At 41.0% G+C, this 16442-nt stretch overlaps 1 protein-coding gene across 1 annotated transcript; it reads right to left on the minus strand.

Annotated features, from left to right (window-relative positions):
* Positions 1-461: 461 nt before the first annotated feature.
* CNOT11 (CCR4-NOT transcription complex, subunit 11) lies at positions 462-13218 on the minus strand. Its single transcript, XM_006870737.1, has 7 exons — positions 12629-13218; positions 10482-10646; positions 8308-8460; positions 5674-5876; positions 3015-3217; positions 874-970; positions 462-786 (listed from the first exon to the last, which is right to left on the minus strand). Exons 1-7 carry the CDS (start codon positions 13140-13142, stop codon positions 589-591), a joined length of 1533 nt encoding a protein of 510 aa, XP_006870799.1. The 5' UTR covers positions 13143-13218; the 3' UTR covers positions 462-588.
* Positions 13219-16442: the final 3224 nt, after the last annotated feature.

Below are 16442 nucleotides of genomic sequence, written 5' to 3' on the forward strand. Positions count from 1 at the left end.
AGTGCATGTGCTAGCTCTAACCAGGAAGAACACCAGACAAACAAAGGTTAACTGAGGGACACGCAAGTCACAGACCTGTACTCTTCAAAATTGGACTGAACAATCTCAACTCAGGAAATACTGAAGAAGCAAGCCTGAAATTTTCTCCTACAAATATATGCAGAGGTCTGTTTATACCTAGAACGTCTCTCCAAAAACACTAAAAACAAAACACTGTGGAAAGGAATGGGAGAAAGAACAAATTTCCATTTTAATCTTTCCATCCTATTTGAACGTTATAAACTTCATTTAAATGGTGATAAAATTAAAAAAAAAAAACAGGCACTTTGCTCTTTCGTAAGAATGATTTTTTGGAATAACCGTTCCTCCTAGGATAATCACCAAGACAGCTAAAAGACACATTTTCCCAAGTTCTTAGCAAAACTCATCTAAAGGAAAAAAATCATCCAGAAAAGTAAAACTTTGCTATAAGTAGATAAAATGTTGCTTAGATGCACTAGACCAAGCAACCCACGCAGGGCTTTTAACAGTTTTAAAACTTAAATCACAGTCCAGCTGAACAATGAATGGGGCGGTTCTAATGAGGTATTACTTTGACATCTTTGTCTCAGAAGGTGTTTCCCCAGTATCCAATGTCTTCAACAACCGGAAAAGGCCAGCAGCTTCTCGGATCCTGCTGAATTCAATACAGAAGGCCTGCACTTCTATAAATAAGTCCTGTACATTAATGATTTTGTTACGGATCAAGGATTGGAGAAAGACACAAACAAGACGCACCAAACGATTCTAGAGAGAGAGAAAAAAAATTTTTAGTGTTCTCTCTTCATCTTGCTGGCATGCATTTATAAAATTTACAGAAATACTATTACTCACCTGCATATATTTATCCTTAATTTGCTCACAAGTAGAGATACAATTTGATATGTAAAGATGAATAAATTCAGGAGGTAGATCAACAGCTGTAGTTAGTCTGTTTCATTAAAAAGTTAGAAAAATAAAGACTGTTAGTGTATTTGCTAACATGTAAAAAAAATATACACAATCTTGGAACAACAGTGTTTTGTGTGTAGATACATGGACAAAGACACAGGCTGAATGGACATAGGAGGAAGAGTAGGGTGTATGTGTGACTTTAAAAGGATATTGGTACATGGGTAACCACAGGGAGGAAGCGGGACAATGGTTGCTCCATAGAGGGAACTGCAATCATTGACAGGAAACAAAGGGTTTATGATTTGTTGAATGTCCTAAAACTGATGATCTGCTGCTCTGCAAACCTTCACTCATTTTACAATAAAAAGGTTTTTTTTTTAAAGTCACTGTTAACCTAAACAAATTTCCTTTGATCATTTGATGCAAAGTTCTTATAAATAACCAAATTGCCTAGTTTAAAATATACTCTGGCAAATCAACTAAAGACCCACACTGAGACTTATGTCTATAGTTAGCATTATCATCAATCATTGAACAGTATGTCCCTGTGTGTTCTTGGCTGAATCATAAGTCATGATGTCATCTCTATTCATTTACATAACACTAAGCTATTACCTGTAAGTGCAATGGAGGCAGAGTAAGTTTAGTAACTGAAAAGTACAATATAAACAGAATACTAAAATCAGGCTTGCAAAAAGAGGTGAAAATAGTGGCAAAAGTCTTGAAAGGGCAACAGACACACTGAACCCTAAGCAGTGTTCCTATTAAGGGAGCCTGGAATCTGAGGCTAGCATACATATTTGGGACACCAGAGAAAGGCCTGCCTGGAGTTTACCAACAAAAAGCATTCTTAGATTTTAGAGCTTTGGAAAACCAGTGTTTCCAAAGGATTCCTTGTAATGGGAGACTCATAACGGGAAAACACTGGGTTTTCTTCACAGCAGAACTTTTATTATGCTAACAGTTAAGAATTTCCAAAGAAAGACTCATGCATACTGTATATCCTAAACTTAATTTAACCATGTTGTTGTTAGGTGCCAGTGAGTCAACAGATGAACGGATAAACAAAATGTGATACATACACACAAAGGGATACTATTTCACCAGATAGAGAAATCCTGATATGGATCAACCTTGAAGACATGCTGAGCTTATTAAAAGTCAGTCACAAAAAGACAAATATATCATCATAAGCAGTTGCTAGGCATGAAGAGAAGGAACAAGGATCCCTGGGTTAGGGGACACTGAACTTGTGTTGAGGGTGATGGAAAACTTAGGACAGGTTAAGGGTGATGGTGGAACGCCATTGTTGAAATTCCCTAAATTTTGTTATACCAATTTAGTTTTAGTTGTCTGACACTCAGAATTGGATTTGTCCATATAATAGAGGAACCATATAATTTACCCCAAAAATAAGAGCCCAAGATACCACACTAAATCAGGAATATCTCAAGCAAACCTATACCTATGACCATCCTATTAACAATAAAGTAGGCTCTCAAACTAACCTCCACAAGAGCCTACTAAATCTGCAGTTTACCTAAAATGTATTCCTAAGGAAAGTAATATAAAACCTGAGTTAAAAATACACCAGCAAGACAATGTATAGAGCACAATGAAGGAAATGTATGTTTTTCCGATAGTCAGTGACAGTAGAAAGCAGCAAGGAATTTCTATGATTTCCTTGAATTCATGGAATTTCCTTGACTTTCATGAGCATTTCCATTCTCTCTAATCCTAAAAGTCATTCTCTTCCATGTTATAGACTTCCATGTTGTCACTAAAAATGTTTTTCCTGTGTTTGTATAGAGGTAACGAAGAGAACTATGTAGAAGGAATAAATTTAGCTATTAATTTTCATTTAAACTTCTAGCAATGCTAAACAGGTGTGAAAGACAACCCTCTCAGAGTGCTTACTTTACTAGCAAATGCTGCATTACCACTGAGTAAACCCTAAGGCTCAGGTTATTTCTTTAATGGGCTACCTCAGGCTAGCAAATAGTATCAGGAACAAAAACTGTTTTCCCTACTGACCAATTCATCAGACACCAAACACAGAAAACCAGCAGAGGGAGACTTACCGATTTACAACTTCCATCGAATGTAAAGACATGTCCATATTGACCAGGACGGAAAAATACTCGGTTATCTGGCTTGACTGCATTAGTTTCAGCAACATTTCTATAGCAACTAGAGGGTTGTTTTCCACTAGATCAGGAAGCTTGGCTGGAGTAAGACCAATATGATAGACAAGTTTGGGATCTTTTTCCAACTCGCCAAGTAGCTAAACAAAAGAGAAGTTCTGAGTTGAATTAGAAATTCTTTTGCTCATGCATGCAAAAAACAAGTCTTTTACACAAAAAGATATAAAACAATCTCTATTGAATCAAACTCTCAAGCACATAATCATGCCGTGATTTTTTTTTTTTTTTTTGTGGTCTTGATATTTTTTTAATTTACATTAGTAAAAAACTTAGGTGGAAACACCTCAATACAATTTCTGAACATGCTGGTGATCTCTCTTCCTGGGCATGACTCCACACTCAGTATGGTAACAATACCTACCGTCTTGCAAGTTCTTGGGAGTTGTTTTTTCTTTTATCATGTTATAACCAAAAATCTGGATCACCACCTAGCTCCCTGAAGAGCACAACACACACACCACAGAGATTGGAGGAGCATCTGAAACAGCCTCGCTGGGCCGGGGTAGAGAACAGAGAAGCTGAGAAGGGCACAGGATGGAAGCGGGCAGGCCGTCTGCTCAGCTCATCAGTTGGCAGTGTTTTATGGCTCAGTGCAGTGCACACTTTGTATTTCAAACTGGTATTCTCAAAAATACATTTTCCTGCCAAATAAGTTGTTCTTTGAAACGCTCTTATCCCCATCTATTTGTACCATCGTGGACTGTGTGTTCCACAATGCTCTAGTAAAGCAGACTGAAAGGAAATGCAAAGTTAATTACACAGGCAGACAGCAGAGAGATTATGGATTTGATTCCAGTCCACCACAGTAGAGCAAATGTCACCATAAAGCGAGTCACATGAAGTTTTTGGGTTCCCAGTGCATGTAAAAGTTATTGCTTACACTATATACTGTGGTCTCACTATATTGTGGTCTGTGGAGTGCGCAATAGCATTCTGAGTCGGTTTCAATTGTGTGAATTCTCAATGTGACAGACATGACATGAGAACGTGCTGGTGGGAAATGGCACTGAAACTTCAACATGCAGGGCTGCCACAAACCTTCAGTTTGCAAAAATTAAAACTTCATTATCTATGAAATGAGGTGTGCCTGCATTCCACTCTTAAAATAATAGTTCCGATGAGAAAGTAGGTTGGAGATGTTGCCCAATACACTCTAATTTGAGAATACGTTAATAAAGTAAACACCAGCCAAAAGCCTTTCAGAAGGAAGGAATGTCCTGGCCTTTCCCTAAGGTGAGCCACCCATCTTCTATTCAAGCCACAGGGATTACGCTTACTCTCAAACCTACCATTAACCAGATGCGTGACTTGGATGCGGGTCTACTTCTCTGTGCCCATTTTCCTTCTCTACCAAATGTAAATAAGCCCCTTACTCTCAGAAGAGCTGTTGTCCAGCTTACATGGGACAACATATGTACAATGCCCAACCCACAGTGAGCAAAAATGGGCTGGTCCCCAAATGAGACCCAGCCTCTGCCACCAATTCCAGAGTCCAACAGACTGTGCAGCATTTTTGGTCATCAAGATTCCTTGTTCCAATCTTTACAGCGAGGATCATTCCCACCCCCCTCCATACACATTGGCTACCCAAAATGGGGGGCTACAAAGGCAAGAAGTGACTGGCTTACAAGCTTTCAAGAGGGAATCTAGATCCAGAGGGCGTGGAGGAAGGTAGAATCTCCACTGAGTAGTATCCAATCTGTCTAGGCGGGGCTGATGAAAGGAAATGTGGATAGGTCTCTTGTGATACAATAGTGAATAATTGTTATCAGGACTGATTGTGAGGGTTGGAAATGTAAAAGGTAGACGTTTTGCAGTGAGGGGAGCAATTTAACTTTGCAGTCTAGGAGCGGAGGTTCCTGGGACCATGACAGAAGAGAGGTTCCTGGGACCATGACAGGACTAGAGAAGCAGTAATCCCTGAGATGGAGGCAGAGATGATGACGTGGAGAGATGGAGCAGCTGGGGGCTTTAGACACAGAGAGGGAGAGGGGCTATGTGCTGACGACCAGGGGGCAGGCTTGTAGTGTATACCCTTTGGTTTGTTGATGATGCATGGAGGGGATTGTAACCATTGTAATGAAATGATATACGATAGGATTAATGTAAAACTAATGTTCTCCCATGTAAACTATCACATAATTCACAATTGTTGTTGTTGTTAAGTGCCGTCAAGTCGGTTCCAACCCATTGCGACCCTGAACAGGGTTTCCGAGGCTGTAAATCTTTACGGGAGCTGAAAGCCTCATCTTTCTCCTGCGGAGCAGCTAGTAGTTTCGAACTGCTGACCTTACTGTTTGCAGCCCGATTCGTAACCAGAACTCCTTAATTCACAATAAAACATTAAGGAAAAAACAAATTCCTTATTCCATCAGAGTAAAATAATCAAGAGGGGGAAGGTGGGGGTAGCAAAATTTCAGAGATCCCAAACACCTTGGAACCTTCCCAACTGCCAGCTTACGTTAGCAGTTATGATTTGGCTGGTCACTTATCACTTTACGGAAAAAAAACATAAACTCTTTTTTGCACTAAATACCTGTGTTTGTTGAGGAGAAGATAAAGGGCTTTTGAAGGCTTTGGCCATTATTCGCTTGATCTCTACACCAGTGCTATTCTTAACACACATGGATTTGTCCCATTGAATTGCATGGTCAGGCTCCGTTGGATTTAGCCAAGCCAATTCATCCTCACAAATGTGGAGTGGAGGTGGTGGACGGATGAACTCTGGCCGAAAATGGCCTGTAACAATAGTAATATTTGGCTGCTTTTATCAGTAAGGTAACATCTGTACAAGTATACATCTCATGCACATTTCATGTAGGAAGCACATGAATGCCTCTTTCAAACAGGATAATATAATAAAGCTCTCCAACTTCAAAATCAGAAACAGAAGTGATATAGAAAGTCAGAATTTCACTCAGCATACAAACAAGAAAATGAAACACTGATAAAACATCATCATACCAGACACCAACTCTATTCATTTTTGGAAAGGGGAAAGAAAGCATTACCATAATCAATCACACTTAATAGCAGAAGGGCACAACCACTAGGCTGGAGAAAGTCTTCTGATGGGAAAAAGGAAATCATGTTATTTGTCTTCATTAATCCTATTCTTCTTTACACAATTCTGTTCAGAGACCACTATGACATGTTAATGTTATCTTTTGGTCTTACAATCAAGTAACAAATTACATGGAGATGAAGTGGCAGGAGGAAAAAATAGGATTGACTTTTGACAATCTCAAATACCCTTGAAAACCACAGGTTCAAATGGTGGGGGTGGAGGTGAGAAGCAGAGGTTATATACGGATTTTTTTTTCCTCAGCAGTGAGCTCAAGTGTTGTTGTATCTGCTTACAATGCCTTGTGACCTGAACTAATCACAATAGCAGCAGGGAAAAAAATGCACATATAACTGGAAGAGTACAGTTCAGACCCATGCTGTTCAAGGGATGTTTTATCACTGTTTCATTTTCTTGCTGAAAATGAAATTTTCATGAATTCCCAAACTCACAAATACCATATTTATTTTCACCAAACAGTATTTGTTGAATATAAAACTGATAAACTTTCACTCAATTCGCATTAAGTTTAGAAAAAACAAAACAGTAAAAACGAAAATTAAATGACTCAAGGCCTCAACAATTTTATAAATCATGAGTTACAAACTTATTAGAACAAATACTGACTGGGACCAATTCACACCTGACTTGGGTTTCCACACAGGACAAAAGGTGGTTTTGTCCTATCGTGGATCGGAATCCCTGCCAAATTTGAGATTATAGTCTTTAATTCATTGAAAATTTCCATTTTCAAGTGAGGAATGCAGATATCCAAGTCTCTTTTGTAATCCAGGTCTCTAGCCAGACCATCTACAAAGAAACAAGTCTCTAACTTGTCATGAGAACTACTATCTAAGTAATAATAGAGCAAGTTCCATAAGATGGGTATGGCTGAGCTTACTTCAGATTTGATTTTCACATACCTTCCTGGTGGTCCAGGTGATTCAGGATCAAATATTTAAAATGTAAATGTTAAATAGAAATCATTACATAGTACAGAATTTCAGGGACACTTGGGAGATCTGAAATGCCAAATATTAAATCCATTTATGCCAAAGATCTACTGTAAACCCAACTGTATAAAAATTCACATGTGATTTTCACACTCAAGGTGACAATAAAACTGGGGAGAGTAAATTCTTACCCCTAAGCAAACAGCATACCTGCAGCACTGAAACCACATTTGTTGTTAGGTGCCATTGAGTCAACACCTACTCAAAGCGACCCTATGCACAACAGAACGAAACAGTGCCCAGTCCTGGGCCAATCTCACAATTGTTGCCACTTTGCCAATCCATCTCGCTGACCCTCCACCATAACAAACATGATATCCTTCTCTAGCAACTGGTCCCTCCTGACAATATATCCAAAGTATGAGAGACGAAGTCTGGCCATCCTGGCCTCCAAGGAGCACTCTGGGTGTACGTCTTCCAACACAGATCTGTTGGTTCTTTTGGTAACCCATGGCACTTTCAATATTCTCTTTAAACACCATAACTCAAAAGCATCAATTCTTCTATGGTCTTCCTTACTCACTGTTCAGCTTTCGCGTTCATATGAGGTTACTGAAAATACCATGGCTTGGTTCAGGTGCACTTTAGTCCTCAAGCTGACATCTTTGCTCTTCAACACTTTCAAAAAGTCTTGTGCAGCAGATTTGCCTAATGCAATACGTCATTTGAGTTCCTGACTGCTGCTTCCATTAGTGTTGATAGTTGATTTATGAAGAATGAAGTCCTTGACAACTTAGAAATCCCTAAAACCCAAAGATGCAGCTATACTATTATAAACACAATAGGTGAATCTCTTTGGATTAGTGTAAATCAAAAGCAATAAAATCAGTAAAATTTTAAAATGGAAAAGGTAATGACAGTGAAGTAATTATTAAAAGATCTAAAATAAGGTCATAAACTATAAAATTAGAGTCATTTCAGTAAAATCAGAGCATTTCTATCTTCAGGTATAGTGACAACTGATGTGATATTTAATAAAACACTTGATATGTACTTATCCAAGTAACCAACACCATGATGTCTCAGAAAACAAAGCGACAAGACTGCTGATGAAAGAAAACCAGGGGTGTGAAATGAACGTACATGCACCTACTTTCAATGGGGGGTTTGGGTCCACTGACTAAAGCTTCAGTGATCTGAGAGGCCACCGAGCTGTCAAAGCCAGAATTGGAAGAGTCCGGGTCTGGGTCGCTGAGAATACTAGGGAAGCTAGCCTTACTCTGGGTTGGCAATTCCGACTGGCGCTCTGAAAAAAGTTAAAATAAGAGACATTTTACAACTGAGGACAATATGAAATGAGTGAAAAGACAAGCCATTAACTGGGGAAGATTTCCATTTCACATACAAAGGACCAGATTCAGTCTACATAGGGGCTTCAAAAAGTTCTTGGAAAAATTTCATTATCTTTTCATTCCATTTTTCCATGAACTTTTTGAAGCTATATATAGATATATTGTTGCTGTAGTTGTTAAGTGCCATAGAGTTGGTTCCGACCCATAGTGACGCTGTACAGGGTTTCTGAGGAGCAGCTGATGAACTTGAACCGCCAACCTTGCAGTTCAACTGACTTTGCATCCAGTGCATAAACCCACAGAGCCACACCAGGACTCCATATATAGACACATAAACTCTTATCGAATTAATTTTAAAAAAGGAAAAAGATCCCAATAGGAAAAAAAATGTGCATATGACTTCAATGTGTACAAAAAGTTCGAATACATTAAAAGCTATTTAGTCCCATTAGAAATCGGGGAAAAATCAGTTAAAACACAAGATACTATATACCTTCTAGATTGGCAAAACGAACATAATTGAATGCAGAGAAAAAAGTAAAGTAATAAGAGCTTGCACACTGCTAAAATATATAAAAAATAATACAGTAACTGTGGAAAACAACTTGATATTTCCTAATAAAATTTTAAGAAGCCTTGGTATTGCAATGGGTTATGGGTTGGAATCTAGCAGCCACTCCGAAGGACAATGCTCTGGCTTTCTGTTCCCCTAAGGATTTACAGCCTCAGAAACTCTAAACAAGGTTGTTATGAGTCTGAACCAACTCCATGGTACACCACCACCACCAGTCAAATTTTACATGTGCATCCTTCCACCTAGAAACAACACTTCTAGGAGATTAAAAGAATGTTCATAGCAACATTATGTCCGTCAACAGTAGAATGGATAAAAACTTGGTCTTACACTGTACGACTGTCTAGGATGCAGAAATAAAAACCCTGGAAAGAGCTTTGCAGTTATAATTTTGTTCCCCTATCAATGTATAAGGAACCCTTGTGGTGCTGAAGGTTAAGCATTAGGCAACTAACTACTAGGTTAACAAGTCAAACCCACCAGCTGCTCCACAGTCAAAAAATGAGACCATCTGCTCTGCTCCCATGAAGATTTAAGTCTCAGAAACCCCATATAGGGCCACTATGACTTGGAGCAAATTCAGTGGCATTGGGTTTGGTTTGAGATTTTTTTAATCAACATTTGAAGATCCTTTTGCTATTCCACATGCTTAGCTAGCTTCTCATATACTTTTAGCCCCAATGATTTCCTATAGTTTTTATGTTTGTCCTCCTTTAATCTTATTTGGCTGAAGTCACCTAATTTGTACAAAGCCTGAAGTCATCTGAGTTCATTGGCAATAGACAGCAGTCAGACAAGGGATGGCATAGTTAAGATACATAGAGCCTCTTAAACAGTGCATGTCAAATTGCCTTCAATAATTAACAGTGCCTTATAACTAAAGTTACTTTCAGAAAAGCTTAAATAAAAAAATTTTAAATACACACACTCAAATTTCATCCAGCATTCTCCTAAAATTGAAATAGTAGCCAAATGAAAATTAAAAATGAATTCACATGCCCATTATTGGAGCTGTGGGTTACTGCGTCACACTGCAAAGCCGTTTGAAGTACAAGGTCGGCGGTTCAAGCTCACCAGCTGCTCCTCGGAAACCCTATACAGGGTCGCTATGGGTTGGAATCAATTCGATGGCACTTAACGACAACACAAGCATCAAAAACGAAGACTTTATAGTTTTGGATGCAGTATTGAAATGACTTCCTATTTAATGGGAGACACTAATCATTTGGCATGGTAACAAAGACCTTTAAGTAGAGGTCACCGCCCTGGAACCCTATGGAGGACAGTCCTAGTGTGCACACATGGAGTCGCCATGAGTGGGATCGACCCCATGACAACTAACAATAGCAGCAGGAAGAAAAGAAACCAGTGCTCCCCACCACACCACCAATTCCTTCTTACCGGCCAAAGCCAGCTGAAGCCCACTGATGTCCACAGACTGGCCCATGTTTCCAACGTCCATCAATGCAATCTGCCGTGGTGTCTTTTTGAAGAGTTCCCTTGGTGGTGCCAGCATCAGCTGGGAAAGAAAAAACTTTTCTGGAGGAGTTATAGGAGGTAAAAATCCTGTAAACAAACACATATGATGATCTTGCCAAGGGTTACTTTAAAAATTATCTTGAATAGGTAAAATTAGCATTTGCTACTTGCCACTTCAACCTATACATTTTTTTCTAAAAGTTTTTATTGTGCATTGAGTGATAGTTTACATGGGAGAACATCAGTTTTGCACTCAACCTACTGTATTTCTTACCATTGCAATGATTACAATCCCCTCTATGCATCACTATTCAACAGTATTTGCTACTATTTCCTGTTGTTTTTTTTTTAATGTACACAAAAACACTCAGGAATATATAATCATTTAAACAACCAAAGGATACATTCTATAAGCCTGCATCCTAGCTGCCAGCACACCTTTCTTTTTCCATGAGTCTAGAGCAACCTATAGCATGAATACATAATTAAGCTTTTTAAAGCATGAATACATAATTAAGCTTCAAAAAACCAAACATATGCACTCATGAACTACAGCATCAAATATAAATCTTTAAAATTCTGTGGTTTAGAACAATAGCAGTGAAATTTATGGCTTACAAATCGATAGAACTGGATTTTCTATAGCCTTTTACTTCAAGCAAAGGTTAAAGTGTGTGTATGCATTCAAAAACATATAACCACCAATGCTGTTGTGTGCCATCAAATCGGTTCAGACAGTATAGAAGTTCCCAAGAGCAGTGGGTGGGTGGGTATGAACTATCAATCTGGCAGTGTGCTTATCCGACAGTGCCTCCTCACAGGACTCAGAAATGTTTTTCTTTCTGTTCTGTCACTGCCAGCGATTGTATAGAAACTGAAAAAGCAATCACTAGCAATTAAAATACATTTCATATACCTGCTTCAATACATAATGCAAAAAAAAAAAAACATACTGCAGCTATACAATTCCCTCAGTCCCATACCCAACAGCATCCCCAGTCTCACCTATCCTACCCCAGAACTGGCCAGGACTCCATTCGTCTCCACCCCCCACCCTGTGCTTTCTTGAACAAGACCACGACAGTCTTCCTGATGACCCCTGGTCCTAGCTTGGACTGCTGTCCACCAACCTGCAGTATTCTAATTATGCTGATATCTCTCCTACCAGGCTGTAAGTTTCTTGAGTGCAGAGAAATTACACAGAGATATTCTCACCCAGGGTCTCACTCATCTGAAATACTGATTTTTAGATCTACTGATCAGGAGCTCCGAACACGTGTCTGCAAAGCGTGTTGTACTGTGGTGGCTTGTGTGTTGCTATGATGCTGGGAGATATGCCACTAATGTTTCAAATACTAGCAGGGTCACCCACGATGAACTTTTTCAGTAGAACCTAAAGAGTAAGATAGTTTATGAAGAAAGGCCTGCCAATCTACTTCTGAAAATTAACCAACGAAAACCTATGGTTCACAAGAGAACACTATCTGATTGACTTGCTTTGGACACATTAACAGGAGGGACAAATTGCTAGAGGAGCACACCATGTTTGGTGTAGAGGGACAATGAGGGTGTGGGAAGCCCTTGGTGAGATGGATGAACAGACACATCAATGGGCTTCAGGATGCTGGCGAGCGTGAGCATAATGTAGGTCCAGCGTTTAGTTCTGTTGTAGTTAAGACTACCACGAGTCAGAGGCAACCTGATGTCAGCTATGATAATCAGATGTTTACCTTTATCAGGAGCCCTAAGAGTGGGGTCTACGCAATATTTCCTTTTCTGTTGTATTCATAACAGCAATGGTTAAAAACGGAGTGTGGCGCTGTAGGGTAAGCACTGGACCAAAAGGTCAGTTTGAACCACAAGGTCGTCGGTCGGCAGTTCAAACCCACCAGCCACTTCTCGGAAGCTCTATACAGGGTCGCTAGGAGTCACAAGCGACTCGACAGCACTTAACTCACACCTTAGAACAATGGTCCAGGGGATGGTATCAATTCAAAACCAGACTGATTTCACGCTCGGCTCCGGGAAGGCAGGGCGGCCGGTGCAGAAGCGGCGCAGCCGGCGCGTACCTGAGAGCGGGGGCCGGTCCGGCTCCTGGCCGCCACGGGCGGGCGGCGCCGGGTTGAGCAGGTGCGCGAAACTGGCAGCGAAGGGGTTGGCTGCAAGCGGCTCGGTCCGGTACATTTCCCAGAGCAGGTAGAGCGCGGTTAAGCGCTGCGCTGCGCTGGGCAGCAGGTCCGGCTGCTGCAGCAGCATGACGAGCACCGAACCCAGGCGGAAGTGATCGGCCTTACTAAAGTAGTGGTGGAAGGCCGTGGACAGGCCCTCGAAGGTGCTGCCGCCGCCCGCCTCCTCCGAGATAATGCTCAGCAGGCTCGAGAGCTCCTTCGGGGTTAAGCTCATCTTGCCCGCGGGCCCCCCCGGGCCTCCGATCCCCGGCCCGGGGCCGCCTACTCCGCCTCTTCCGCCGCTGGAGATTCCCGGGCCGCTCCTGGACGCCCACCCCGCCTCTTCTCGGCCCCCTGTTCGCTCGGCGGCGGGGAGAAGCCGGCCAGACACCGCGCTCACTCCGCCAGCGGGCATCAACCTCCTTCGCCTGCCCAGGTTCCTGGCCCGAGAGGCCCTGGTGCCGGCTCGCTCCGTCCCCGCGGTCGTAAAGCGTGCTGTTGCACGACAGCGTCGCAAACAAAACACGCCAGGGAAGCCACCGGGCTGGAGAGGATAGGAGGCAGCGCCAAATGAGAGTGACGCTGGTGGAACGACGCCAAAGAAAGGACCGGGAGGCGTGGGATGGGCGGAGCGGAAGCGTTCTGAAGTAAAGGCGGGCCCTGAGGAGGAGCGCGGAATGGACGAACGGAGTCTTGTCCCGCAGACGTCACGCGGCGGGACAGACTCGCTGGGGGTGGGGTCTGCACAACGTCTGGTAAGCCTACTTGCGTGGAAAGGGTTTGTTCAAGTCTGTTGTTAGGTGCCCGTTTAGTCAGTGCCGACTCATAGTGACTTTATGCGCAGCAGAACGAAACACTGCCCGATCCTGGACCAACCTTACTACTTTTGCCACGCTTGAGTCCATCGATGCTGCCACTTTGCCAAATCATCGCGCTGGGGGGTCTTCCTCCTTTTCTCTGACCCTCCACCTTACCAAACATGATATCCTTCTCCAGCAACTGGTCCCTCCTGACAGTGTATCCGAAGCATGAGAGAAGAAGTTTGGCTATCTTGGCCTCTAAGGAGCATTCTGGCCGCACTTCTTCCAAAACGGATCTATTGGTTCTTTTGGCAGCCCATGGCACTTTCAATATTCTCCTCCAACACCATAACTCAAAAGCCTCAGTACTTCTACTGTCTTCCTTATTCACTGTGCAGCTTTCGCATGCATATGAGGTTATTGAAAATACCATACCCCCCCCAAATAGCAACTACTTCTTGGAGTCTTGATGTGGCACTAGTAAGATAAGCACTTAACCACAAGCTTACTTCAAAGTTGACTATTCAAACCCACCAGCCACTCCTCGGAAACCGTAGACAGGGTCGCTATGCATCGGAACCCACTCGATGGCACTCTGTCTGGAAAAATGCATTTTAGATTCTCTATAATTTTCTCAATATAACATCTGTGACAATAGTTAAAAAAAAAAAAAAGCAAATAACTAATATTTTCCATAATCAAAGTTAATTTCATCTGTCTTCTTGGCTGTCAGTAATGAAATCCTACTGCATGTGATCTAAATATTTATTTATAAAATTGTTTGGCTATTTATGTCTATTGGAGTCCTGGTGTGACGCGGTGGTCTAATGAGTCAGAATGCAAAGTCGTTTAAACTGCAGGGTCGGTGGTTCAAGCTCACCAGCTGCTCCTTCGAAACCCTATGCACGGTCGCTATGGGTCGGAATCGACTCGATGGCACTTAATAACAACTACATTTATGTCCATTAGAGCACTGATTCTCTATCCTGCCCACATGTGAAATTAAGTTTCCTTTCGAAGTTACATCACCTGGCCCATTGTTCTAAAATATGAGAAAGAACTTAATTACAAATGCATGAAATTTTAAATTATTTCTCTCAACATATATTCTGCAGCTCTGTGTGATTCTAGTTTCTGATCCATTCTAGAGATTCTGGTTCAGATATTTAAAAAGAAAACAAAGCTCCCCCGTGTGACTGTAATGTGCAATTTTCCAGATTTGCTGGACCTTTCCTAGCCAAATGTAATCTAGCTGATTCAGATTCAGCAGCCATATATGACAGATATTTTAGAGAAAAGACTCTCTAGCTCTGCTAAAGGAAAATCAAGATGATTTATGCAAGTCAAAATAATTTCAATGTGGAATCTTTAACACCTCAGAATTTGAAAGCTCATAAATCGGAGGGAGGGACACAAGTCACACATAGTCACAGGAACTACAGAATACAGTATTTTTTATTGTTTTACAGCAATTGAGGTCAGTTAGAGGCAGGACACAGTAAAGCACGATTATTAACATTGTTGGCTTATTAATACAACTAGAATATATTGAGTAGCTATAAGACATAATTAAAAAGTATGTGGTTAGTGAAGGGATCTTATAGCCAGTCACAAAACAATGGCATGATGAATATTACCAGGAACATGTTGCTAAAAATTACCCTTGCCCAGAATACAAAATCTTCTAGGGAGATCTGATGCAAAGAGTTTTGATGACGTGTTGGTTACGGAATCCATGATGCATAGTATCCACATTCTTAGCTCATCTATGAAGGAGAATATTTCTTTAATGATAGGGTTGTTTCCTAAGCAACAGGGTTTGAATCTGTGTGAAAGGTTATACTGAGCCTTTAGCATTAATTCAAGTGGGCATTTTATCTTAGGTCAGATACCTCTTTTTGATTTTACGCCCTACATCTTTCTCTCCTTTATATCAAGGATTTTAAAGAACTTCCTCTAATCATACTCAAGGGTGTTGCCTTAACCTTAAACCCCTTTCTCCATAGTCAGGAACCACCGATATCTTGGTCATTGTGCAGCTCCGGTGAGCCCACCATGCTCTTGCTGAGCAGTCATCTTCAGTGACCTTGATATGAGGTATAGTCACATTGGAGGAACAACCTGACCTTCTTTCAAAAGACTAGCTTAAGTTATGAAGCTTTCGTAGTTTGGAGTTTCCATATACAGTGCTGATATACATTACATTTTTGAGCACTAGATGAAGCAGGATCTCTAGTGACGTGATGGTGATGAGTCGGGCTGCTAATCTCACAGCCAGCAGTTTGAACCAGCACCTTATGCATGGTCGCTATAAGTTGGAACTGACTCCAAGGCACATAACCAAGCAAACAAAATAGTAGGTGTACATCTTATAATACATGTTACTATTTCAATAACAAGGCTTATTGTTAATATAATTAGCCCCGTTTATAACAGAGACTGCAACCAAGAACCTGCACTATTAGGTAACAAGCTGAAGACATTTTTTAAAGATGGTGAAATCAGAGGAGTATACAATGCAAAGAAACCATTTTTTGACGAATTTTATAAATACCTTGTTCAACTCCTCCAATAGCGTTAATCCCAAAGCAACAGAATATGTTAGTAATGAGGCAAACTCTGGGCCAAAAGGAAATCCAAAGTTATTTCATTTCCCATTACCACTTTCTCCAAATATTTGTTGTCATATGACTTTCCCATCCACTATATCATCAGCAATCTAGACCATGTGGCCAAAAGATTGTGAATGAACTGCTTTAATTATATAGTCCCTGCAGGAGAAAGATGAGGCTTTCTGCTCCCATAAAGATTTTTTTTTTCAATGTTTTATTGTGAATTATGTGATAGTTTACATGGGAGAACATTGGTTTTACATTCATTCTATCATATATCGTCTCATTGCCATGGTTACAATC

Source organism: Chrysochloris asiatica, unplaced genomic scaffold, assembly GCF_000296735.1.
Source record: "Chrysochloris asiatica unplaced genomic scaffold, ChrAsi1.0 scaffold00150, whole genome shotgun sequence".
Taxonomy (NCBI): Eukaryota; Metazoa; Chordata; class Mammalia; order Afrosoricida; family Chrysochloridae; genus Chrysochloris; species Chrysochloris asiatica.